We start from the raw sequence: 24,117 nt of genomic DNA on the forward strand, positions 1-24,117 counted from the left end.
TTCACGGTCGTTACGAAGAGGAGGGGCTATGGAAAGAAGAGAAATACTCATTTGGAATCACGCGAGAGCGAGGAGCAACATCCGGGCGCCTACCGTCTGTACAGTACAATCCATGCCGGACCACCCAAGACAACATTGAATCCGAACGACGACTTCTACAACGTCTGACTCTTTGGCGCTCTGGCAAGAACGGATATTTCGCCTGGTTGAATAAATCGTCACCTCGTGCGGCGGCACGATCCTGGACTCTCGGGGCCCCGTGAAAGCATCCTATGAGTGAGAAAAGGTGCGTGATTTACCCCGCATCGGAGACGCCTTCACAAAATCAATCGGGGACGTACAGGCCAGCGGGCTCTCTGTTCGACTCGGCTGCTCTCCATGAGTCCCTCCGACGTACATTTCAGCCTCCTCTGCGCGTACATGGAGAAGGTGGAGTGACGTCCCGTTTCCGACAGATAATAAAGCGGTCGTCTGTGCTGTGTCCGCCAGCTACATCTCGACATTTGCGGGATACCCTGTAAGCTTGAATTTTCCAGTTTCGATGTGGGACCCTCTCTAAGGCACTGTGCCCAGCTGGATTCCCTCAAATCCAGACTGCAGACACAGCGCACCCCCATCAGCGTCCCAAAGCTTGCTCTCCGGGTCTATAATGAGGAAGGCATCATCGGTTTCTACCGCGGTCTATGGATTCCGTTGATCACCATCTCATTCGTTCGTGAGTGCATTCTTAGGACGTTCTTTTTTGCTGCTAACCAAAGCTTTGCCAGGTGCCGCCTCGTTCACGATATATAGCAGTACCAAGGAGCACTTCCGAGAGCACAACTTATTGGCGCGCGATACGTTGCCATGTATAGCGGCGACGAGCGGGATTGGGTAAGTATGCTCTCGAACCGCACAAGCTTTACCCTTCATCGTCTCCGCACAGCGGTGCCTTATCAGGCTCGTTGATCTCATTCGGCAGCGCTCGTGAGTCCAACGTTCCACGGGCGTAAGAGTATCACTTACAGTTATGTGCAGCATTCGAGCTTGTAAAGGTTGGTATACAGCATTTACCTACATCTCAAGACGGACTATAACATGGCTACCAGGTCCGACGACAATTGGAGTACTCTATCGCAGAAAGTAAAGGCCTAAAACTGGTGAAAGCACCTGGGACGTTCGAAGCTGTCCGAGACATCTTCAACTCGTATGGTCTCAAAGGCCTGTATCTGGGTTTCCGCCTGCACTTCGGTAAGTGTATGCTTTGTTGGAATATTTGCCACTATATAATCTGATACTTCGAAGTTCGAGACACCACGGGTACTGGGTTATACTTCCTCGAGTATGATGCTATGCGGCACATAATGGGGCGCCTGTCATCTGGCGAGCAAGGTCCGACGCCAAGCTGGCTACCAGTACCTGCCTCGGTCGTTCCTTTCATGTGCGGTTCGCTAGCGGGCGTAACTTCTTGGGCGCTCATATATCCGTTGGACGTGTACGTTTTCCGTATTATGCTTCTAAAATACATGACAAAGTAGCTTCATGAGTAGTGTGAAAACCAAAGTGCAGCAGCGTGCATTGGCTGGCGAGCAGCGGAGGGGTGTCTTAGAAACCCTTCGTCGTCTTATTCGAGGTACGCTCGTCCTCCTCAGCATGTACTGGTGAGATGTTAACTTTTGCCATGTACAGGGCCGGATCCGAAAGCACCAAAACCGATATTGCTCGGCCTTGCACGGCTCTATCGAGGGCTGGGAGTGAGTGCCGTGAGGAGCGTTACGACCCACGGTTTGCTATGGACATTCTTCGATCTTACTGCTTCGTATATCGACAACCTGCCTCGTAGTGACGACAATACATAGATTGACCGATGAGTCTCGCGCGAACCATGTGGAACGTCTTTGTCAATTGTTCGGAGCGTAAGCTAACTATTCGTACATTCTGGTCGCCCGCGATCAGTGCAAGATTGTAAGTTAGAAGAGAGATCATGCGGCAAGTGAGAGGTGAAGTTTACAACACAAAGCGATAAATAAGGCAGCGATATTGAAAGCAATTGTCCAGGGAATGTAAGAGGCGGTCTGTAGGTATACACATTGAGTCCAAGCCAGGAGCGCGTCATGCATCCTGGACGGCATAGGGGTGTCGCACAAGCTCGTCGTAGAGATCCGGTGGAAGGTCGCGAACGAGAGTTACAGCAATACCGATGACAGGCAGGGCCTCAAGAGGCGGGAATGTTCGCAGCAGCTTCATCGGACTGATAGATATATGGGGAATGATGAGAATGTTCAGACGGTACATTTGTCGCAGGGAATACGTACCTGGATGAAGCCATCACTTCGGCTCGCATAAGAAGAAGCTGAGCAATGACACAGAGCACATTGAGATGCACCCCAAATGCCAGCAAGAAATCCCAGAGCTGGAGCACTTGGTCCAAAGGAGGCGTACATGCACAAAGTGTCAAGACCGCTGTAGCACAGACTGTCATCAAATGGGGGACTACGCCCATGCAGCAGCACTCACAAGGGAATGCGTAGATTTCTGCGGACAACTTCCTAGATCGCAGATGGGCATACAGCTCCGGGTCGACAATCTCGAGACATCGATCAAGCAACTGGAAGGAACAGTCAGTAGCTCATCACAACGGTGCTACTTAAAGGCACACATTTAGACCGCGATGGACACCCTCGAGGGTGGGCTGGACATACAGCGGGCAACATTCCTCAATGAACTTTGCGAAGCAGAAGAACGCTTCTAGTTCGGAGGGCATGGTGTAAAGGAAGGGCGCAGCGAGGACGTTCATTCCCTGGACATAGGTGAAACCGAGCTGATGCGTTTCCTGTCTGTCTATCGAACGCTCGCACTGCATGCAACAACTCAGGACAGAAAGAGCTCACCATGATTCCGCCATACGAACGCGTCCAACAGGCGGACGAGCATGTCCTCGCGCACACGCTCCTTGAATCCACGGTCTGTGGCTAGTGTCCTGCACCAACGTGAACCCGTGGTTTACGATAGACATGCGAAGTACAAACCTGAAAGTATCATTCCTTATTTTCTCCCGGACTTCACAGGGCCCTCGCGAGACGTACTCCAAGAATGTGTCGGCAGACATGTCCCGGACGCGTAATAATATCTTCCATATTCTAGGGCGCAATGTCGGATCCTAGCACTATGTCAAACCGCGGACTGTATCACAGCGGTAGAGTTCGAAGACGCACCACGTCTGATGGAATTCCGTCGACTAGAATCAGCCTTCTAAGCTTGTTGACGGTATCCTCAATGTCATCACGAGAGCGGCGTTTGGAGGATAGTGTGAGTTGGTTGAGAATCTTGTTGAATGAATGCGCTGTGGCTGCTGCAGATGACGCGGGCGAGGATGAGGAGGAAGCCATGTTGCTGCTTACCACAACCGGCCACGATCACTCTTGTACTCAATCAGCGACGTTGTCCTCGCATTCAAGCCACCCGCCTAGATGGACATCCCCTTTGTCTCGTCAGGGGCGCTCAGTCGTTCGCATTATGCTCTGGTCAGGAAGGTAGAAACCTCCCAGTCTTCCCAGCTTGCCGACCAACATCTCTTGGATGAAATCGAGGCTATTAGTGCGCAGCTTGCGCGGCCGACATTGACCCAAGTATGTGCGAGGTTGATGACATCTGTACATTTAATCTGAGACTGGTACTAGAAGCAATGCAAGGAGTGCTTGATATTACTTTTGTATTGCTCTACGAACGTTAGTTCAGGCATCGGTATGGACTTGGAGTTTGCGCTGCACCATGCAGTCAATCTGGCGGAGACTGGACAGACGGTGCATGACAAGAGAATAGGTATGTTGCTCGACCGTGAATGTACATCTGCCGTGCGAAGATACATATAGGTTATCTGTTCTGTGCGGAAATCATGCCGCCTGACCATGAACTGCAACTCATGCTTGTCAACACGCTACGCAAGGTGCGTGAGGTTAGGTATCGAGCATTACCCTATCTGACAACATCCAGGATATGGAAAGCATTGCAGCTCCCCGCATATGCCTTGCCCTTGATACCCTTATTCACTTCTCAAGTGAAGACGTGATTCCCGCCATACAGTCCCGCTTGCTCGACTTACTCTCATACAATTCGTCAGTATGTAGCCTGGACAGTATGCCTCCGAGTTCTACTGACAGATTGTGTCATGGACGTGATACCCCAGGCTTCATATTCGTCGTCGAGCACTGTTCGCATTTCACAAATTAGCCCGACGTGATCCCAGTATCCTGGCAGGGATTGTCACCAAGGCACAAAAACGTCTATCTGATTCAGAGGGTGCGGTTGTCAGCGCAGCGTTGACAGTCTGTGCGGACCTCGTGAAAGTGAGCTCCTACGTTCTTCGAGTTCAATACTGAGCTAACACATGTGAAGTACGGGCTTTTGACGTCCGAGACTTTCCACGATTTATTGTCCAACCTTCTATCGTCTGTCTGGCGACAGCCACACAGTGCTGCTAAGGACTGGCTTACGAGCAAGATACTGAGCCGGCTACGAACAGTCACGTCAGTCGATATCTCTCAGAAAAGTCGCGCATTCTCATAAATCTCTTTACAGTCTCTCTCAGCATGATCTGAGATCGATCCTTAGAATCATTAGATCATCCTCTCAACGAGGACGCGCTGGGCGCTGTGAGCAGAGTTGACCTCCAATTGCACCAAACATATATAACTGACTGTACCGTAGCGGTTCTATTGCAATGTTACCTTACCTTTGCTGGTGTCACACCTGAGTCCATAGTGCAAGCTCAGGCAGACTCAAAGTGTGCCGTGGTGCAAGAAATTCGACATCTGCTGACGTCGGAAGACCCCAACGATATATACGTCTTTATGTCCTGCCTTGAATGCATAGATCCTTCGCTTTGGGCCGGTACCACTCCAGGCATTCCAGCAGTTTTAGAATCATGGGAAGTGGAACGGATAATGCAATTACTGGAAAGTAATGATTGCACAATTCGTCGGAAGGTATGCCAAGCCATTAATACATGTTGTCCTTCAAAGCCTGTCCAACTTTTTGGTCTCAGACTTTGCGCATTCTGCAGCGCGTGGATACCGTCATACTGGAACAGTACTATGCCCGCATGCGTCAGAGGGACCTGACGTTGCACCCAGACTCCGATGTGCTGCCGCAGAGGATGCTCGAGATTATTGACGTCCTGTGCGGGGAGGATGGAGAGACATATGCCTCGCAAGTAAACCAGATCGTACGGACAGAGGAGGGGGACGCACCGTTCGACAAGCGGCCAGTCCTACAGGGAGTGGTGGAAGATGTGCTTACGCGTGTTCGAAATGGTGAGCTTAGTGGAGCGTCCCATGATGTAGAGCTAATCTCATTTACTAGGTAGCGACACTTTTAGGAGCGGGTGTATCGGAGTGTGGTTTACAAACGTCGTTGATTTGGAAAAACCGCTGGGCTCGACACTCATGGTCATCTTGACTGCATTAATTACGGAATATCTCGGATCATCCCCGTGCTCGCCAGTGGACCTGCTGCGGGGTACGAGTGGACGTATTATGTCATACCCAGGTCGGTCCCATTACTGGCGATGACACATTATTTTTTGAAGCTCGTCTGCTGTAGTGTCTATCCAGGACGTTTGCCTGCTATGCATGATGAGGGTCGCTGCAGAATGCGATGACATACCCGCCGACGTTATTGATGTTGTGCGGAGCTTGCATGACCGCTCTGGGCGGTATATTAGACGGGTGTGTCTATCATGTTTTTGTTGTGCAGCTGTTTGCCTTACGAAGATATTACAGCGATGCCACCAGTTCATCAATTTTGCTGCAAAGAAAGGCGCTTTGCGAGACGTCGTGTTGGCGGCGAAGACGGCCACGGTGCGTCAAAAGCTCAAGCGCGTTCAACGTGAGATCTCATTCTTTGAAAGTTGCCGGACTTTCTTGCGGCTCTGGAGGCATGCGAAGCAAATAACAAGGACGTTCACGCAATTCCGCAATCATCCGCCCCACAAACGGGGCGGTTGAGTGCGGGCAAACTTCGTTACGATGCATATGAGCCTCCGAAGCCAGCGCTTCGTCTCAGACGCATGAGCAACAGCAGTTCGCGCGCCTCTGATGATGGAAGCTCCAGGTTTATCGGCCAGGGAAAGACGACGGAGGACCATCTATCGAGGACGATCACAGCAGGTGATCTGACCGTTGTTGCTGGCGGCGACGAGCTTGAGAAGTTGTCTAGCGTGAGCTTGCTTTATATAGATCGTATTGAACGTTGATAGTAATGCGTCTGCAGGCTTCGGGGCCAGAGGTAACATTACCCGCTGTCCAGATCATGGATGAAGACATTTCAGTGAGCTGCGAGCCTGTCCACTCTCTCATAACTTACCTGACCTTCCTTCCAGGCCACACGTGTCGACTTGATTGCCTTCGACTCGCCGTTTATGCCTGAGCCCGCCGCTGCGTTGATAGGGTCACACCAGTTATCTGCAATTGACTTCGAGGCCTCTTGGAATAAGCTAGAGGCATATAATTCGCGAGGCTGGTGTGAAATGTCCTTGGATGAGGTCCAGGATCGGATACGCAGCTCGTTCAGATACGTTAAGAGTGTTACAGCCGAAGAAGAGCCGTTCAAAGGTTCGATTCGTTGTGAATAATCTCCAAAGCCATCTAACTTCAGACAACAGACGAGATGAAGATCGTGGTTCTATCGGGCACCGACTCTAGTAACATGCAGGTCGCTGTGCTGCGTCTCAAACAGAGTGATGAAGATGGGACGCTCTGGCGCATGCGATGCGAACACCAAGACCTCGCAAAGGCTATAAAGGGCCTTCTGTCAGAGTCATAGGCCTCGTTCGAATTTGCTGAAAGCATTTCCATTTCATCAGGCCCTTTCCTGCCCACTGCACTGGCATACTCGATTACAGTAATTGAAATGTACACCTGTTCAGCTCAATCAGACAGATATCATCGTGACTGGACGTAGTCGTCAATCTTGAGCAATAGACAGACAGTTTCCGTCGCCAGTTCAACTGCGCTTGTAGATACCAGCAGCGGCTGCACGACGTCTTCCTCCAAGATGTTCGAGATCAAACCCTGCAAGGAAGCGATGGACATCAGGAAGGTCTATAATCATACAAGTGCTATACATACCTTGCGCACGTTGATACCTGCATTACGCTCGCCCATGGCGTGCCTGTTCCGGAGCTCGGTGACAATGGCGATAGGGTTGAGACCTGCGTTCTCGGCGAGCGTTGTCGGAATAACCTCCAGTGCATCAGCGTATGCCTGGAAGCAATAGGCCTCCATGCCCTTGAGAGTCTGAGCGTATTGTGAAAGCAGACGAGAGACGTGGATCTCTGGTGCACCTCCGCCTGCAATCAGAGCACTGTAAACCGCGGATCAGGTCATCAGTCGATATGGTTCAAAATAGTCACGCACCGCTTCTTTACAAGGCACCGAACGACACACAGAGCATCGTGCAAGCTACGCTCGCACTCCTCGAGCACGAGGTTATTGCTGCCCATTGCCAAGATGCTCACTGTGCGCCCGCGGTTCTTCACACCGGTGATGCGCACCACCTTCGCACCCGCATGGCTGCTCTCGTCCACGAGGTCCGCATAGCCGAGTTTATCCTCCGTGAATGCCTCGATGTCCGCAACGGGTTTGCAGCCGAGGCTCTTCGATAGGAACTCGATTTCGTCTCGCTCGACGTCCTTGACGACGAGAATGTTGAGGCGCTTGAGGAAGGTGAGCGAGGTGTCGTCAACAGCATCGCGGAGGATGGACTTCTGGATCAAGAGCACGTTGCAGTTTGCCTTCTTGATCTTTTTGCAAATGTTGAGCAGGTACTGTCGGCCTTCCTTGATGACCTTGTCCATTTGCCGGTAGTCGTTGATGACGACCGTGTTGTCCATCTAGAAGCACCATCCTTTCAGCAACATTTGAGTTACTCATTCATAGGTCCAACTCACATCCGGTTTTGGTGCACTTAGCTGGAACTGGATAATACCGATCTTGGCCTTCTCTATACGAGTAGGTCCACCGGCGGCAGTGACAACGTTCTGGTTTAGCACAACACCGTCGACAAGTTCTGTGTCCTCAATCGTGCCGCCAACTTTTTTCACTATGCGGATGTCTCGTAGGTCGACATTAGAAGATGTTGGGGTGACAAGGCGCGTCACTGCGTCAACTGCAATTGGTGCGAGGGTTGAAGAGTATCCCGAGACAATCTGTGATGAGCATTTAGTGCATCTGCCAGCTCGTGGGTATGATCCATGCACACGCACTTTTGAGTTAAGAGAGGTTGTTGCAGCGCGAAGGAGAGCAGACCTGTCTGACAGGTCGATCGGCATGGAAATTTCTGTGAGGTATTCTACTGCCTTCGCAGACGCCTTCAAGAACGACTCGGCAATAATCGTTGGGTGCATTCCCTTCTGCAGCATCTTCTCAGCCGCACCGAGGAAGCTTCCCGCGAGGACCACGACGGTAGTCGTGCCATCACCTGCCTCGATGTCTTGAGCTGCTGAGAGGTCGACAAGCTGCATCGAATGTGAGAATTTGCCGTTAGGGCGAGCACAGAGCTGACCATTTTTGCGGCAGGGTGCAGGGCCTGAATGCTCTTCAGAATAGTTGCGCCGTCATTCGTGATGATGAGCTCCCCCTTGGAGGTTTGGATCTGGTTTGGACGGAATGGTTGCTACGCGCACGCTCAGCGGTTTAAACGGCGTACCATCTTGTCCATACCCCGAGGGCCTAGGGATGTCCTCACGGCATCGCTGATCGCTATAAGAACGCATAAATTAGATAGATGCTTGCTTGACATTGAAGACAATGGATAAGAGAAAACACACCCTTAGCAGCGACCATATTGGACAAGCGCACTTCCATAGGCTTGCCCTTCGTAAATTGTTAGAGTTGAACAGAAGGCAGCACCGATATGCTCACCTTGTCATTGAACGCAGTGTTTGCGCCTAAGCGCGGCTGATTATGCGCTGCTGGTGTGGATGAGGCCATGTCTGGAGAGAGTGTCGCTATTGCAGAGTCGGAACGACTGGACATGAGAATACTGGGCGCTTAGCGCGATTCCATGGATCACATGACCAAGGTCTTACGTCGCTCGATTTGGGCGTCGTAAGTGCATCCCTGTGCATCCTTTGCCCTTGCCTCTCGCCTCCAACTGCTCAGTTACATCCCGTCAAGTCATGGATCTGGTGAGCTATATACGCGCAAAATTACTATCCGAAGCTTGATTGCTGAGCGGCTTGCGAATAGGATCCTTTTGGTACGGGCCCGGCTGGTCTCTTCGCCCAATTAGCACAGTACGCTACTTCGCTGATTGACCCGTGAAACACCGCAATTAACTCGTTTCTGGACACAGAGGATTTGGTGGAGGATATGGCCTTCACATTGCAAGACGACCAGCGCGTGCGTATGATGAGTATTTCAAGGCGTACAGTGTGGCGATGCTTCCAGGCAAGGCTCGAGAGAATCTAAATTACGGCGGCAAGAGTATGTGCCATCCGTTCAATCTCGTTATAAAGCATTGCTCAATTCGCAATGCACAGTTATTATGCCACAATCTGCTCTCGCAAATTTGACTGCGATGGACCTCGAATCGCCGTGGATGTTCAAACTGCGCAACCCTTCGAATCCTGCTGCGTCTACTCACGGAGGTGTTCTTGAGTTCATCGCAGAAGAGGGTTGTGTGCATTTACCTCATTGGATGATGAAGACTCTGCGACTGGAGGAAGGAGATCCAATCCGGATTACGGGCGCTGAGCTACCCAAGGGAAAGATGGTCAAGCTGCAGGCACAAAGCGTGATTTTTCTCGAGATCTCTGATCCCAAGGCAGTGTACGTGGTCTACTTTCTGATAACAAAGGCATGATTCTCATTATCTCGTGGTCCAGCTTGGAGCAGGCTCTTCGACATTTCTCATGTCTCACTCAGGGCGATATCATCGAGATTTCTTATAATTCAATAGTCTTTGCGCTTCTAGTAATGGAGACTCAACCGGGGGGAGAAGGCATCAGTGTCCTTGATACCGATCTCGAGGTCGATTTCGCAGCGCCTGTCGGTTACGTCGAGCCTGAGCGCCCGAAGCCCGCACCGCCCTCAACCATGGCTTCCAAACTCAACATTGACCTCAGTTCGCAAACGCCTGGCTCCTCTCGTCCTTCATCCTCCCTTGGCGGCACATTTGCTGGAACCAGTGCTCGTGCAACTACCGTCAGCAAGGGTGGCGACGTTTGGGAGAGCTTTAAAGGCAAGGGCGAAACACTGTCCGGTCGCAGGACAAAGGGCAAGGGCATCAGTTATCGGAAAGTGGAGGAAGCCCCGGCAGACAGCAAGATCATTCGGACTGAGTAAGTGAACATGCTAGTGGGACAGACAGCCTGACTTGAACGCATGTTCGCTCCATAGTAACCATCGTATTGTGACATCAGAGACTCTGGAGTCAGAAGTGTCTGCACCTGCTCCATTGAACTTGCCCTTTGGCAAGTTATTCTTCGGATTCAATGTCCCGCCATACACTCCACCGGAATCCAAGTCTGGAGATTCAGATCAGGTTGGATTTATTGCTCAGTTGTCACGATCTCTCTTGTTGACGTTTACAACTCGTAGCCACATGCATTTACTGGCTCAGGCAACACCCTAACCGGACGTTCACCGGGGTCGGTACAGCAGCAGTCGTCAAGTGCGAAGGGAAAAGAGAAGGAAAACACATCTTCCAGCTCGTCGTGGGGTTCTGGCGGTCACACTCTTGGTTCGCGATCATCGGCCGCTCCCCCACGGTCATCATTGTCCTCAGCCTCTCGAGCGCTGGGTGTTGGAGGTGCATCCGTACCTATTCTGCCTCAACGGAATAACTCTTCGCGGCAACGAAGTTTATCGCCTGAAGACTGGGGAGTTGATGACGAAGACGATGTCATTGAGATTGACAGTGACTAATGCATTCAGCGGACAGTGACCAACGCATTCAGTAGTATTGCGATGCGTCGATTCGTGAGCGACGGGCTGTGGGCGTGTATGTAGTTGTTGTTCGGTTTTCGACCATTGTAACACCATCACCGAGCCATACAAGGACCTTCTTGGTAGACATGTGGCATCGTATGATTCATGACGTGTGATAGATTTAAATGCGTGCAATTAAATCCTCGGGTATTCCTGACTATATCACCTTGGCGAAGGTCGTAAGCTTACAGCATGCCCACGCCGATGCCCCTTCCTGCCGGTACCCCATCTACCGGGCTGATGCCCGCCAGCGGTGAGGTCCTCCAGTTATACAGGTAGTAATTGAGCAGACCATCCCCCTTCCCGAACTACGGACATATTTTTTAAGTGCGCATGATCTGAGGATGCTGCAACCGGTCATACCTTGTGATCCTGTAGGAACATGACATTATCCATTATCGTCAAAGCATTGACGACATCGAAGTCTGCTTGACTAGCAATGATCATGCAGTCGCCGATGAGCTCTTCAAGGCGTCTCTTCAAGCGGCCGTCTTGGTCGGCGCCCTTGGAGAAAGCGACGTTCGTGCCGTAGTAGAACAGATACGCTGCCTTTAGTAGGTTGTGCTTGTCTGAATTCATGACCGTGGAGGGGAGAGAGTAGAACGAGAAATAGTCGGTGATTGTGCGTGTTTCTGGATCCTGCCGACCAAAACGTATGTCAGACACGGATGCGTAGTACTGAATAGAAAGTAATTTACCTCGACGACGTAAGCCCACACCACTTGTGCCTCCCTGGGGGCCTTCCAACTATCCGGGTGCGTCGACCCCTCGCCCCGTCCGCTCAAGAACAAGTGGCCGATCTCCTCCTCCGTCATGAGGTGCACCATGCCGAACCTGCTCATGTACTTCGCATAGAGCTCCGTGACCTGGGGGATGTCGCGCTCCTCCATCTCACGCAGCCCACTACTGAGAAGGCGAGGTGTGTCGGGCACTTTATGCAGGCGTAGCATGCGTGCGAGCGTCATCGTGGGCGGAACCGTCGTGAAGTGCACGTCCACCAGCTTCTTGACATTCAGGCAGCGATGATGATATCTGACGTGAGGATAAAATTGACTTCTTGGACCAGAGGACGTGAAGAGACATACTGGCATGTCGACACTGGCGTCGGCAGGAAAACACCACCTGTATACAAAGCCTGGAAGATGCCCTTCAGATGGCATTGTCGCGTGATCTCCTTGATCAGGACGGGAGCGAGTCGCTTCGACCGCAACTTCTTGTGTACGCAGAGGAAGTTAACCTCACTCGCTTTGAGTGTACTGAATGCGCGGTTGCCTGTGAGCTCGCAACGCACATCGTGGAGGCTCGAATGGAGGCGAACTCACTTCTCTCGGACACGCAGGCTTATGGGCACCGCAGAGATGAATGCGACTAGCTTCTTATTCGACGCGACCCGTACCCCAACGTGCCATTCCTTGTAGGAGCCCGGAGGTTTCAGCGCCCTGTCCGTAGCTCTATCGGTCTGGTACAGTCATTCATGTCGGTAAGTGAACGCACCATCTAAGGAACTCTGCAGAGTATTGAAAGCGAAATGATGCTTCATCATCCTCTACGTAGTTTGCTGACAGAAGTTCGTAGACTTCTCGTAACTAAAAACGCATAAATTTGGAGAATAAACGGCTCACAACATGATGACATACCTGTGCAAGATCATTGATATCGAGCGTCGCCCACTCGAAGTCCTTCGGCAACGGATATGGATCCTGGCGTATTTCCTCTGGTGGTTTGGATGGCTCGATGTAGCCATCACTCTCCGAGGGCACCTCGCCTTCATGTACGTATCAGCACTACTACGACGCTATATAACATGGAGAGCTCACCTAACTGAGGAACGGGTTGTGTGGCCCAGAACTGGATGCAATTATAGCTCGAGTATATCAGATCCGCCGAGGTCGTATGCGCACCTTGTGGCCACCAGTATCCTTCTTATTCTTCCCTCCAATGCCAGCCTTGCCCTGTATCATGTCCCTGATCTTCATTTGCTCTAATGCTTGCCGAATGGTGGCCACGTCCATGCTCGCCATCTCTTCGCCACCTTCTTCGTGCATCTTCTGCACCACGGCGTTCACAAGGCTATTCGGAACCTCATCCTTGTGTCCACTTCGAAGCGCATTTAGGGCCTTGATGGCCTTGGATCGCTTCTTCTTTTTCTTCTTGCTCGACGTGGACGGCATACTGGCCTCGGGAAGTGTAGAGCTTGTTGCCTCCTTCTCTTCTTCCGAGAAATCAGAGCCCGAGTCCCTGCTATCACCGTTCTCTAGGCGTTCCCCCTCAGGTTCCGCGACCTGCTTTTCCTTTGCTTTTTGCGATGGCATCAGGGGTATAGGCACGAGATGAGAGTAGTAGATAGAGTTGGTGGCGCGTCTAACTGCTCGCTCTCACCGTACGGTATGCGCGCTAAAAGTACGGATTGTTACGATTCATAAGACACGTTTCTGTTAGTTTCTATGTAATCATCAATGTATTGCGCAGACGTTTTTGCTTCCGTACTGCGATAGTAGTATATGTAAAAGGTGTATGGTTCCCAAAGAACTGTCGTATGCCAAAGCTATGCGACCACTGAAATCTCGGCAGCCTTCGTGACTGCGGCGCGTCGCCGTCTCTTCACTCTATCGGCCATGTTCAACCCGTCATTCACACTCGGCAATAGATCCAATTCCCCATCCTTGGACGATGCCTTAATGATTGCCCGTTTCCGTTTGCTCGAGGATGACTGCGGAGTAGGAGTGGCGGGAGGTGTAGCAAGGCCACTGACAATCTCGCTTCTGCATGACTTCTTCGGAGTTCGTTCTTTGACCGAGGGCGATTGGGATGGCGACGGCAAGCCGTAGGATGCGAACGCTTTGAGGTCAGAAGTGAAAAGGACCTACGGAGGGCATGAGCTCGGAAGCCTCAAGCAGACTCGAGAAAACAAACCGAGTGTGCCCATCCAGCATAGTCACCCCAAACTGCGGCGAGCTTGCTGCTCACTTCGTCGTATAATTTCGAAGTCATGTTGCCTTTTGCCTTCGACGATGAGCTTATGCCATAATGTTTGACAGCAATCTGGTGTACGTGGGTATCTACGGGAATAACTTCTTTCTAGAGGCATATAGTCATATTCATACGATCAGCCACGAAGACATATTGATTCATACCTTATCCAAGCTCATGAGCAGCACGCAATCAGCAACCTTTCTGCCCACGCCCATGAATTTGAGAAGCTCTTCGCGTGCTTCAGAGGTACTCATTTGTCTCAGGGTACAGAGCCACTTCTCCGCAGGTTCAAGTGATGCATGCCCAAGTTGCTCAGATGCATGAGCATCCACAAGCATCTTCGCAGTTTTCTGAACAAATTCCGCGCGGTACCCAAAACCGAGCGTGCGCAATGTCGCCGAGATGTCAGAAGCAGCCAGGATGGATGGTGGGGGGAATGGGTGGTAGCTCTCTACTTCCAATGAGGCATCACTTGCACTGCTGCATTCCGCATCCGTTGGCGGCGGAAGCGACAGCAGAGCAGGTGAGTAATGTTTGCAGAGGGTTTTCACCATCTTCGTGATCCGCACGATGTTATTGTTGGAAGAGCATATAAATCTGATCCGACTCACTACAGCATGAGTAATCTCGAAGTGAACACCACGTACGATATCAAGTTCTCAAATGGCTCCTGCCTCAGCATCCTGATCCCGGCGAACCGCTCCCTGCAATTGCGGAATACTGGATCTCGCTTGCCCCATTGTTCGTACAGTTCAATGAGATCCACATCGAGCTGAAAATAGTCTCGTAACCATGCTAGGGTCTCTTGCTCGCGCAGTACATCCTCTGAAGGCAGTGGCGGTGGCCCTGGAAGCACTGAGCGGTAGAATAAGATGTCTGGTGTTTGGCGCAGGCAGACCACACGGTCGCGCAAACAGAGGCGGTACTCATGCGTCGGAAAGAGGTTGTCCTGAAACGCGCCATCCGAGAAGAGCGGGAATACGTTCCAGCGGAAAGATTGACCACACTGTAGAACCGCAGCGAGAGACAACTGGGTAATAGACAATGGGAGAGCGCGGAAACCGGTCGGAATCATGCAAGCCATGTTATTGAGCAGCAGTAAAGGGGCACACGGCTTTGCGAAATTTCCGACAGCACGAATTGTAGCCTTGCTACTGGAGATGGTGGTAGAACCACGACACTGTCACCTAGTTCGGCGCCCACGTTTGTCGCCCGTGCTCGGTGCTCTCCCACAGAGCAGACAACGAGACTTTGGAAAAATCATTGCAAGCGACAGAGACATCCCAGCTACGCTATGATGTGGAAAATGCAAAACGTTTTGGACACACTGGGAATTGAACCCAGCACCCCCCGCAAACACACTAATGCTAATAATGCTAAGCGGATGTGATAACCAACTACACCATGTGCCCATGTTGAAACTTAATATTCTTGATTTTATCAGCCTTTAATATAATTGATCCCGCAAACTTTGCTAACAGTGACCAACCTGACAACGTCTACATCTCCTAAATTACGTGTCATACTCAGAAAGACCATCTGGAGCACCGGATATTCCGTCCTCAGTCTGACTCTTCATCATCCTCGTCGAGTCCCGCGACCTCTCCTCTGATACCCTCGATCCCGCCATACGGGACACGGTCTCTCATCCATCGTCCGAGGACCCAGTCGACCCGACAGAGGCCCGAGCCTGTGGACGACGCGAGATACGGTGCCGCAGCTAGCCCGTTGCCCGAGTTCCAAACCACACACTGTACGGCGGTTTCCTTCGGCCATGCGCCCGTCCCAACTGGTATCTTCTTCCCGTTTCTTGCAGCCGTCAGTCGATCAATACTTTCCTGCTTTAGTGATCAGTCGCAATATTCAAGGTAATGTCTGTGAGGCGCTCGCCTGAGGGAGAAACTTCTCCAGCATTCTCCATTCTCCGTCTTTCCGGCTGTAGTCGAGCTGATATATTTTGTGAGCTAGGAACGGCTGATCGACAGGTGAGACATAGTACGCATATCATTGAACAGATACCTACCACTGCGCCACCGCGCCGTGTGGTCCTCATGATGTTTGTCGTGATGCAACTGCCGTCCGTCACTCCAACAGCAAGTTGAGGATGATAGTCAGATGCACTGATGCACTGTTTGAGTTAACGTATCAGCCAAATACAGTACGGAAAGCACTCGACGTACCCAAGTAGGACCGTCGGGCTCTAAAAGCATATGACCTCTGCCCAGCATAAGAGGTGAAACCGAATACGATTTGATGATGTTCTCGTGATCGATCGTCACCGGGCCTCCACAGTATGGCGAGTAGCACATCGAGTTGATTACATCTACAAGTGGCCGTATTTGATGTCAGTAATTCCTCCAGAAGGAAAAGAGTGCGATATACCTCTCGTCCGGTTCATGACGTTTCCGGCAAGTTCCCTGATGTCAGTTAGACACTCCATACCATCGTAGCCACCGCTCGCAATAACGGTAGGATTGTCTGCGCTGCGTTCTCCTCTGGCAGAGACGACAGGTGCGCGAACCCAAGCAAGAGCACGTACAGCCGACTGATGCACAGTAAAATAATGTGTGGGCAACAAGTCTGCGAACGTCACGTTGCATAATTATTCAAGAACTGTAGAGCACAGACGCACTTTGCAGTGATGGCTGATCAGAGTTCAGCGCCTCGACGAGGTTATATACCGCTATATTACCTACGAAGAGTTTGCATTGGTTTGAATTGGAAAGCATTTCACTCAGAATATCGAACGAACCATTTGTACATCCCACCGCAATGACTTCACTGTTAGCCCAATCTAGGCCCCAGCACAACGTCTCTTCCAACTCGAGCCGAATCAATGGCCGTTGAAATCGGACTGTGCACGCTAAAGTGAGCAATGAGCCCATTGACTATGCACAGGGCAAACACACCGTATGCAGGGCCAGTGAGGTCGTACTTGCCACCTGAAGCAGCTTTCACACTTGCAGGATCGGGGACAACGTAAAGCGACAAGGAGCCATCCTCGAACGTCCCAGCAAGAATGCCTAGCTTTCGTGCAGAGTGCTCGCGAGCTGTCACCTCCGGACTCTATATTCGACATTTAGCACCGCAGAGCTTGCGTTCACGTACGCTAACTCACCTGGACTGGATCATTCGACGGCAGCGGACACCATTTCAGCTCAAACGCAGGCCCGCTGTCGATGCACAGCACCATCTCGCAGCGCATCTCGCCGGGGTCACCGTCGCTACTTTGTGTGTCTGTGCTGTCCACGTCCATAGCGTTCTGGGACGGCTCAAGGGACCAGATCTGTATGCAAGCGAGGCTAGGTCTTTCAGCTCGGACGCCGATTGACGGAGAATGAGCACGCGTAGGGAACGGGGCAACGGCTATGTATTGCTTGTAGGACAGAGCTGTGGGCCAAATAGCAACTCCTGTGCTTTGGATCATTTCAGCGTTACATACCTGCACGATCATCGGACTGCAACGGGCACCAGTCAAGTGCCCATACGGGTGCTCCAGCATTGAAGACATGGGCTTTGCTCTTTGGTATGAAATCCGCTAAAACATGGTCTGTTTAAAACAGGACTGGTAAACATTGGTTCCATTGTACCTATCTTGTGTGTTTCGAACATTCGCGTTGACACACGAACCTGCTTGCCATATGGTCCAAAGGAACATGGAACAGGAGGAGGTGGGTTCAACTTTGTGTCTTCAGGCTTGGGAACGTCATGTGGCAGATACGAGGACGCTTCTCTTGATTCTCGTAAAATGTCGGTAAGAGGAACCTTTGCATTCCAGTCGAGTTAACGCACTCGGAAGAGAGAACATCCCAGTCTTGCATGACGACTTTATGGTATACTCTTGGTCGGCGACATTTCTCTGCTTCACTTTCTTCTCCACCAGCTTGCAATGACTCCTTAAAGAAGCTCCTGTCTTCCATCACGTCCCACAGAGGACCTGGACCAACGTTCAATCCCCATGACTTGCCAATGCGGTCAACGGCTTGTGAACCGGTGGACCAGCTGTTCGTAGCAGCAAGAGACGGAGCTGTGAATGGCTCCGGACGCTTCAAGAGACGTTCCACCGGTGCGCTTCTATCAAATACCGGCACCGGCCTATGACGATGATGGACATTAGGCAGTGTATACGTTTGCCTGCTAGAAGAATATGCAAGTCCTGGAATCTGGGACGTAGCTGTCTTGCTCGCGTTTCCGCTGGACTTGCGCCTTTTTGCAGGTGCTGATAACACCCCGATTGAGCCCTCCAGCTCATTTTCTGACGGACGCCCCCTCTCGCTAGCCGCCTTTCCTTCGCCTTCTGAATCCGCAATCAAGTCATCGTCGTCTTTGGCGGTTTGCGCATCGGCAACCTCATCTAGGGCGAAGTCGCTACCACCGTCCACGTCTTCAAAAACGGTTGCAGGGGCATTAGAAGGCCCATTATCATTGTTTTCACTATCATCGTGTTGGAAAAGCGCTGCATAGTTTGGTCGTGATGCTCGCGATCGAAGTTGTCTGGCCATGGTGGGTTAACCGTGAGCGCGCTTGGCGCCCGCCGATGGGTCCTTGACGCGTCTGTCACGTCACGTCACATCGCAGGAGTTCAGGAACAATTGGTACTCACAAGTACTCCATGGACTCGTCATTTCGAGTCTCAGACAAGGAAGAATTTCATTTGCATCCAATTCTGCTAGCTACGATTCTGGACTGAAAGGATGATCACAGAATTCGTTTGATGGCAGTTGATCACGGGAGCATGTGGGGAAGGCACCGGTGTGAGTGGGACTTCTCTCGTGCCTTCGCTTATCTACTAGACAGTCTTATATATGCCGCCTTGAAAGTTGTTCATGCAGCTCGTACCCGAGTGTCTCTCATCCTGCAAATGACAGCTCCAGCCTCATTTCCAAAGTCCATCAAGGCTCTGATCTTGCGCCAATCTCCTCAAGATCGCAAGCCGCTCTATCATGATGTAGTGTTGGAAGAGAAGGCACTCCCGCCTTTGCAGAAAGGCTTACTGCTGGTCAAGATAGGCGCTGCAGGCTTCAATCATCGAGATGTGCGCTCTCATGATTTCGCGTTGACGCCTTCGCCAGTCCGCTAAGCCGCGATGAGAAGGTATGGATACGCAAGGGACTGTATCCAGGTATCGCCATAGGCAGCGTCATGGGAGGGGACGGCGCAGGTGTGCATCGTGAACAGCATGCGCTCTGGCAAGCAGGAGTCTGACACTAAGATCATGCAGGGACGGTGGTGGCATCGGGGGACGATAACGACCCCTTGCTAAACAAACGCGTCTTCCTTGTCCCATCGCGTGGCTGGGAGCAACATCCAGATGCACCCGAGTCTGAGTGAGTTGCTCCTAGGTTGAGAAAGGTACATGAGCTTACGCGACTCATCAACCGATGTTACGTGACTGTAGCTTCAGCATCATGGGGGGAAGCGCTAAAATACCTATTGGAGCTTTTTCACAATACGTTGCCATCGAGAGCGATCAAGTAATCCTTACCCCCAACCATCTGGATGACATACATGCAGCAGCATTGCCCATCGGCGCAGTCACCGCTTGGAGGTACGTGTGTATGCTGTGACATAGATACAATTCCATAGGCTGAATGACACGCTCCACAGAGCAACGATGGTGAACGCGCGAGTGCAGAAGGGCGATAACGTCCTCATAACTGGCATAGGCGGAGGAGTCGCCTTGATGGCAATGCAGCTGTGCATCGCCAAGGGCGCAAACGTATATGTGACGAGTTCCTCGGAAGAGAAGATTCACCGGGCCATCTCTTTGGGTGCAAAGGGAGGAGTGAACTACAAAGCCAGTACGGACCAGAGCCTGCTCCCAGACGCAGTTGTGACGCTGAAATCTTCATTCCGGTTCCAGAGGATTGGCCCGTTCAGCTGGAACGAATGCTCCAGAAGCAGAACTCTTCTAAAGTAATCGGTGGAAGCAGTACTGGATCGTTCGACGCCGTAATTGATGCTGCCGGTGGAGACATCATGCCCAAAGTAGGCAAGGTGCTGAAGCCCGGTGGAAGAGTCGTCGCCTACGGGATGTCAGTGGCACACCTTCTTATATAGACTTGAAATCTTCTGATCGTAGGAACCCCTCTGAATGTAGGCATGCTTATCCTTCTGTTACGTTTACGATGCGCGAAATACTGAAGAACCAGCAGTTCATTGGTATGTAGCATCTCCAGCCTCTTCCCATGTGCCGGAAGCTCGAAGCTGAATTCACAATGACCTAGGCTCCACCATGGGCTCGCATAAGGATCTCATTGACGCGACGAACTTCATTGCCAAACATCGTATCGTCCCAATCGTGTCTAACGTCATCGACGGACTGGAGGCAGCGGAAGATGGGTTTGAGCTGATTCGGCGGGGAGAGCAGTTCGGTAAGGTTGTGATAAATATTGGCGATGAGTCACAAGAACGCGCGAAGCTGTGAGTGTACCGATGTCTCTTCAAGTGCACATCTATTTCGGAGGTTATGTAGCGTGTTCAATAGCGGTCACAAGCAACCTACTGGCACTGCTAACAGATCAAATATTTACTGTTCAGATAAAAAGACGCTTTGCTTGCGAGTAGACGTTCCTCTCCTCGGCGAATAGGTGAAAGTAAGCCTTTGCAGAATGTGCGAGAGACCCGCGTCTGTCGCTCTAAGCATCAGTCGAGCGACTTGAGCGATATCGATCATCTATCCAACTACTTATGGGCGCTTCAATCTCCTCAAGAAACTGTCACAGGTTTGTCACATCACACAATGTCCTTCTTCGGTGCCCTACGACGTCCACCGCGGTTCGCCATCTGTGCTCCTGCCCGCAGATGCTACGCTAGCGGGGCAAACCCCTCTCAGGGAGTTCCGGCACCAGCCAAAGCGGACTCTGTAAAATCTGTAGAGATTACCGGGAAACAAAGTTCGTGAACCAATCTCTCGACCTATATTTACTTTCGTTGACCCAATACATGATGATGTCTAGTAGCATCAAAGTCGTGCTGTCCAGAAAATACCGTTCTCGATGGTCTTGCGTATCTCAAAAATCAGCCTCCGGTGCTAGCACAATCGGACGATGCGTACCCGGACTGGTTGTGGACATTACTTGACAAGAAGGAACTTCCGGACGATGGGCCCGGCGGGAAGGCGGAGAAGCACATGCTGAGGAAACAAAATAAGCAGCGGATTCGGGACCAGAACTTCATAAGAACACAGTAGTGACCGTAGCGCATGGTGCGCTTTGCGCAGGGTACCAGACTTGCAGAAGGTGAGTCCTGCATGCATGACTCTTGCGGCGCAACCTGACATGAGACTACTAGCACCCCACTGCTGCGACACCCTGTTCATATATGTCGACCCATTACATTCTGTTGGCTGACAGGTATCAGGCCGGACTGCGTCACGAACACCCCTTTGTATGACAGGGATCGTATTCAATGTCGGTTCTACAGCTACAACTCTGAGTAGCTATAATATCGCGTTTACCGAGAGGTGCACAGTGTACTGGCAGAGTATAGATGAGCGGAGCCAACCTCACAGGCAACTTCACGGAGCTCTCATGTAGGGAACGACCCCAACGTGAACAGAGTCTGCTTCTGTTTGCCCTTGCCCTTCTTACCCTTGCCTCCAGTAGGCTGTGGAGATGCAGATTCGATGCCAGCAGGACCTTCTACTGGCGCAGCCGTGCCAGAACCGCCTGCGCCTGTGCTTCCGTTCTGACCATCCGTACCCCACGCAGGTACTGCCGGAGTTGACTCGCCGAGAATTCTTTTCAAGGATTGGTTGCTGCCGATCGCTGCTCTCGGTGGTCGCTGCGTCTTAGCACCAGGAAGCTCCGGGAATGCAGATTTGGATAACACCGGGGCCGCTTTTGCCCTCACATTTGCGCCAGGACCAGGGATAGAGGTCGGGCCCCTAACAACGGGGGCAGCAGCAGCAGATGACGTCCAAGGCGTCTGACGCTGTGGTTGACGGAACGGTGTGGCAGAAGGTGCTGGCGCGGAAGGTTGCAAAGGAGGGAATGCCTGAGAAGGACGAGGCGGGTGTGCTGAGGTGGAAGGAGCCGGCGACGACGAAGACCCCGCTGCTCGAGCGACACGATCCCAGAGTTGTCGGCTTGATTGTGAGGAAGAGCGCGTTGCAGTGGAGTGCTTAACGTTCAAGACGCGTCCACTCGCCACGCCGGACCATCCAGATCCTGTGGCCGTCGGCACGAGTTCGGGGAATTGAGCGCGTTGCTGTAGTTTAAGCGATCAGTTTATGTCGGGCGAGAAGTTGTTGTTCGGTGTACCTCGATCTTGAAATTGTTCCAGGCTGTCAGCAGCTCCCGATTCTTATCTTCTTCGTCAATAAGATCGACAAGCACATTGATTATGCTCGCCGTTCCGTCAAGATCGCGATCCAAGATGTTCCATATTGTAGATATGAGGTCCCGAGCGGCGGATTCCGAGACTCGATACGAACGAACCGCCGCTTGAATGGCAGGGAGGGCAGTCACTGGGTGCAGTGCCAAGGCATTGATCCGGGAAACCAGAGCACCGCTCTTCCTGCAGGTGGTTCGTGAGCATAAGAGATCATGTACGTGGCAGAAAAATTTACTCTGGAATCCCGGATTCCCCGTCTGACGGCGACGGCGGAGAACGTGACTGGCGTCCGCTTGCTTGCAGGCTGAGGTTGGCGACAGCACCAGAGCTCCCTTCATCAGTGGTTAGATTACCGCCAAATGCCTCCCTTCTTCGACCCCCTGCTCCGTTAGGTCGTGAGGGGCCTGGAGGAGTCGGAGCAGACGGCGGTGGCTCCCGTTCGCGCTCCCGATCCCGCCTGTCTCGTCTTCCCCATCTGTTTCCCATGCCCGCTTCCTCGAACTCGAAGTCTACTTCGATGTGTCTGGCATCTTTCCTGTCCCTTGAGGACATTTGCGCTCCATGTTCCTCCACCATGTGCGCCTTGAGATCCAGCGCGGAGCCAAACACTACAAACTTCTGTGCAAGACACTGGGGATGAGTACATCGGTGATGTGCGTGTATGAAGTGCTGTTCCTGAGATTCACAATATTAGACCAAACACTTGCGGATGAATTCGGAGCACGCTCACTAATGCACCGTAGTTGCGGAAGCTATGAAAGCTTCAGCACGACTGCGAAACACAATACAGACACGATACTCACTACTGATCTCTGATTTCGTTACGCTTGCATATGAAACATTCTTCATGCCGTTCCCTCATGTGTGCGTAGAGCTCGTCGTCCCCAAAGAAGCATTCTCTGCAGAATTCACATAGAGGGTGTACGCCGCCTTCTATTTGCTGCTTGGTCCCGGAATTATGCACATGGCCCCGTTGCATAGATGGCAGATGGATCAGCAGCTCGGCAGGGGTATACAACGCATGCTCATGGGTAAATATCTTCTTGAAACGTATGCAAAGATCACTGTATATTTCATTCGAACCGACAGACGTGCAAGACATTGCATAAGCACTTACCACATGACTTTTCCATGAACGGCATGGGTATGGAGCTTCAAGTCCGACCAGCCATTGCCGACGTAGTCGCAATCAGGGTCAGGGCAGTTGAATCGAAGAAGGATAAGCGTCTCCTCCATCATCTCCTGTGTCTCAAAGAATATCGACAGCTTGGGATCCTTGTATGGGATCATGTCGGGCGTATATGATGACCATAACGCATCCGGCGATTTCGTGAAGATGACGGAGGTTTGCGGTGCCTGCGCACGCAATTGAGAACAGTACTCAGACAAGGACGCGTAATATTAATGAAAGAAATTGCTCACCTTACAGAATGTACATTCATGTTTCTGATAGAGCGCTCTGAGCCTCAATGCACAGACATGGCAGGTCCGGTGATTGCACTCAGACAGAGACCAGTACTTGACAGGCTCAGCACAAATAAAACAGATGTCGCCCTCTGCACCGGCATCATCTGTTACATTGCTGGCGACTGTTTGTACAGATTCCGATGGATTGACTCCCTCTCCCTGAGCTTGGTCGGTGGCTGCCCTCGGTGCCGCCTTCTCGCGCTGAGTGCCTCGCTGCCCTCCACGACCTTTATGGCCCTTTCTGCCGCGCGGAGCTGAAGCGTGGGTTTCAGTGGCAGTCGAGGAATGCATCCGCAAAGTGAATGGCTGAGAAAATAGTGGTAGCAGCCGAGGAGATAAAGCGAGTCGAAGTTGGTGGAGCCGCTGGAGA

General features: G+C 51.8%; 11 protein-coding genes and 1 non-coding gene across 12 annotated transcripts; 5 read left to right on the forward strand and 7 right to left on the reverse strand.

The window, feature by feature from the left end:
* The first annotated feature begins 70 nt into the window (after positions 1–70).
* On the forward strand, positions 71–2,016 carry LAESUDRAFT_515505 (mitochondrial carrier). The gene is made up of 11 exons (XM_040902763.1): positions 71–286; positions 344–393; positions 456–517; positions 574–715; positions 768–873; positions 926–966; positions 1,018–1,034; positions 1,089–1,230; positions 1,285–1,474; positions 1,530–1,612; positions 1,669–2,016. Exons 1-11 carry the CDS (start codon positions 273–275, stop codon positions 1,836–1,838), a joined length of 1,017 nt encoding a protein of 338 aa, XP_040767406.1. The 5' UTR covers positions 71–272; the 3' UTR covers positions 1,839–2,016.
* Positions 1,862–3,368, reverse strand: LAESUDRAFT_799840 (bub2 protein; the record flags this gene model as incomplete). The annotated part of the gene is made up of 7 exons (XM_040913992.1): positions 1,862–2,230; positions 2,295–2,442; positions 2,497–2,587; positions 2,639–2,820; positions 2,871–2,959; positions 3,009–3,139; positions 3,195–3,368. 7 exons carry the CDS (start codon positions 3,366–3,368, stop codon positions 2,092–2,094), a joined length of 954 nt encoding a protein of 317 aa, XP_040767407.1. The 3' UTR covers positions 1,862–2,091.
* Positions 3,369–3,449: 81 nt separating this feature from the next.
* On the forward strand, positions 3,450–6,789 carry LAESUDRAFT_674564 (ARM repeat-containing protein; the record flags this gene model as incomplete). The annotated part of the gene is made up of 16 exons (XM_040905561.1): positions 3,450–3,608; positions 3,660–3,801; positions 3,852–3,925; positions 3,973–4,094; positions 4,166–4,325; positions 4,375–4,505; positions 4,558–4,631; positions 4,687–4,964; positions 5,024–5,291; positions 5,341–5,526; positions 5,581–5,705; positions 5,760–5,837; positions 5,888–6,196; positions 6,250–6,306; positions 6,359–6,590; positions 6,641–6,789. Coding segments are annotated over 16 exons (2,544 nt in total), but the record flags the coding sequence as incomplete, so codon positions are not given.
* Positions 6,639–8,993, reverse strand: LAESUDRAFT_695408 (T-complex protein 1). Its single transcript, XM_040906240.1, has 9 exons — positions 8,901–8,993; positions 8,807–8,852; positions 8,686–8,738; positions 8,542–8,631; positions 8,243–8,494; positions 7,928–8,185; positions 7,395–7,870; positions 7,107–7,341; positions 6,639–7,049 (listed from the first exon to the last, which is right to left on the reverse strand). Exons 1-9 carry the CDS (start codon positions 8,967–8,969, stop codon positions 6,921–6,923), a joined length of 1,608 nt encoding a protein of 535 aa, XP_040767409.1. The 5' UTR covers positions 8,970–8,993; the 3' UTR covers positions 6,639–6,920.
* A 114-nt stretch (positions 8,994–9,107) lies between these two features.
* On the forward strand, positions 9,108–11,117 carry LAESUDRAFT_515576 (UFD1-domain-containing protein). Its single transcript, XM_040902764.1, has 7 exons — positions 9,108–9,166; positions 9,228–9,274; positions 9,334–9,464; positions 9,521–9,809; positions 9,866–10,321; positions 10,380–10,524; positions 10,581–11,117. The coding sequence occupies exons 1-7, from the start codon at positions 9,158–9,160 to the stop codon at positions 10,905–10,907; spliced, it is 1,404 nt and encodes a 467-aa protein (XP_040767410.1). The 5' UTR covers positions 9,108–9,157; the 3' UTR covers positions 10,908–11,117.
* A 38-nt stretch (positions 11,118–11,155) lies between these two features.
* On the reverse strand, positions 11,156–13,282 carry LAESUDRAFT_646693 (N-myristoyl transferase; the record flags this gene model as incomplete). The annotated part of the gene is made up of 9 exons (XM_040904003.1): positions 11,156–11,278; positions 11,334–11,609; positions 11,669–12,002; positions 12,056–12,226; positions 12,293–12,409; positions 12,465–12,556; positions 12,608–12,735; positions 12,788–12,818; positions 12,872–13,282. 9 exons carry the CDS (start codon positions 13,280–13,282, stop codon positions 11,156–11,158), a joined length of 1,683 nt encoding a protein of 560 aa, XP_040767411.1.
* A 90-nt stretch (positions 13,283–13,372) lies between these two features.
* On the reverse strand, positions 13,373–15,306 carry LAESUDRAFT_674572 (DNA glycosylase). Its single transcript, XM_040905562.1, has 4 exons — positions 14,591–15,306; positions 14,105–14,540; positions 13,884–14,048; positions 13,373–13,833 (listed from the first exon to the last, which is right to left on the reverse strand). The coding sequence occupies exons 1-4, from the start codon at positions 15,025–15,027 to the stop codon at positions 13,516–13,518; spliced, it is 1,356 nt and encodes a 451-aa protein (XP_040767412.1). The 5' UTR covers positions 15,028–15,306; the 3' UTR covers positions 13,373–13,515.
* Positions 15,263–15,355, reverse strand: LAESUDRAFT_t25. The gene has a single exon. It is a non-coding gene; the product is annotated as a tRNA-Ala (tRNA).
* Positions 15,356–15,505: 150 nt separating this feature from the next.
* LAESUDRAFT_810652 (uncharacterized protein) lies at positions 15,506–18,445 on the reverse strand (the record flags this gene model as incomplete). The annotated part of the gene is made up of 12 exons (XM_040914240.1): positions 15,506–15,781; positions 15,834–15,917; positions 15,967–16,071; positions 16,124–16,266; positions 16,326–16,523; positions 16,576–16,635; positions 16,696–16,797; positions 16,853–17,009; positions 17,062–17,333; positions 17,386–17,481; positions 17,534–17,676; positions 17,736–18,445. 12 exons carry the CDS (start codon positions 18,443–18,445, stop codon positions 15,506–15,508), a joined length of 2,346 nt encoding a protein of 781 aa, XP_040767413.1.
* A 359-nt stretch (positions 18,446–18,804) lies between these two features.
* On the forward strand, positions 18,805–20,410 carry LAESUDRAFT_741908 (NAD-P-binding protein; the record flags this gene model as incomplete). Its single annotated transcript, XM_040911164.1, has 8 exons — positions 18,805–18,978; positions 19,038–19,104; positions 19,165–19,270; positions 19,342–19,491; positions 19,551–19,744; positions 19,807–19,978; positions 20,044–20,105; positions 20,171–20,410. 8 exons carry the CDS (start codon positions 18,805–18,807, stop codon positions 20,368–20,370), a joined length of 1,125 nt encoding a protein of 374 aa, XP_040767414.1. The 3' UTR covers positions 20,371–20,410.
* A 275-nt stretch (positions 20,411–20,685) lies between these two features.
* On the forward strand, positions 20,686–21,519 carry LAESUDRAFT_674581 (mitochondrial/chloroplast ribosomal protein L54/L37; the record flags this gene model as incomplete). The annotated part of the gene is made up of 3 exons (XM_040905563.1): positions 20,686–20,839; positions 20,906–21,184; positions 21,237–21,519. 2 exons carry the CDS (start codon positions 20,686–20,688, stop codon positions 21,133–21,135), a joined length of 384 nt encoding a protein of 127 aa, XP_040767415.1. The 3' UTR covers positions 21,136–21,184; positions 21,237–21,519.
* On the reverse strand, positions 21,474–24,038 carry LAESUDRAFT_646679 (uncharacterized protein; the record flags this gene model as incomplete). Its single annotated transcript, XM_040904001.1, has 7 exons — positions 21,474–22,154; positions 22,208–22,463; positions 22,543–22,955; positions 23,011–23,032; positions 23,084–23,344; positions 23,398–23,636; positions 23,703–24,038. 7 exons carry the CDS (start codon positions 24,036–24,038, stop codon positions 21,474–21,476), a joined length of 2,208 nt encoding a protein of 735 aa, XP_040767416.1.
* Positions 24,039–24,117: the final 79 nt, after the last annotated feature.

This window comes from Laetiporus sulphureus (assembly GCF_001632365.1).
Source record: "Laetiporus sulphureus 93-53 unplaced genomic scaffold LAESUscaffold_7, whole genome shotgun sequence".
Classification (NCBI taxonomy): Eukaryota; Fungi; Basidiomycota; class Agaricomycetes; order Polyporales; family Laetiporaceae; genus Laetiporus; species Laetiporus sulphureus.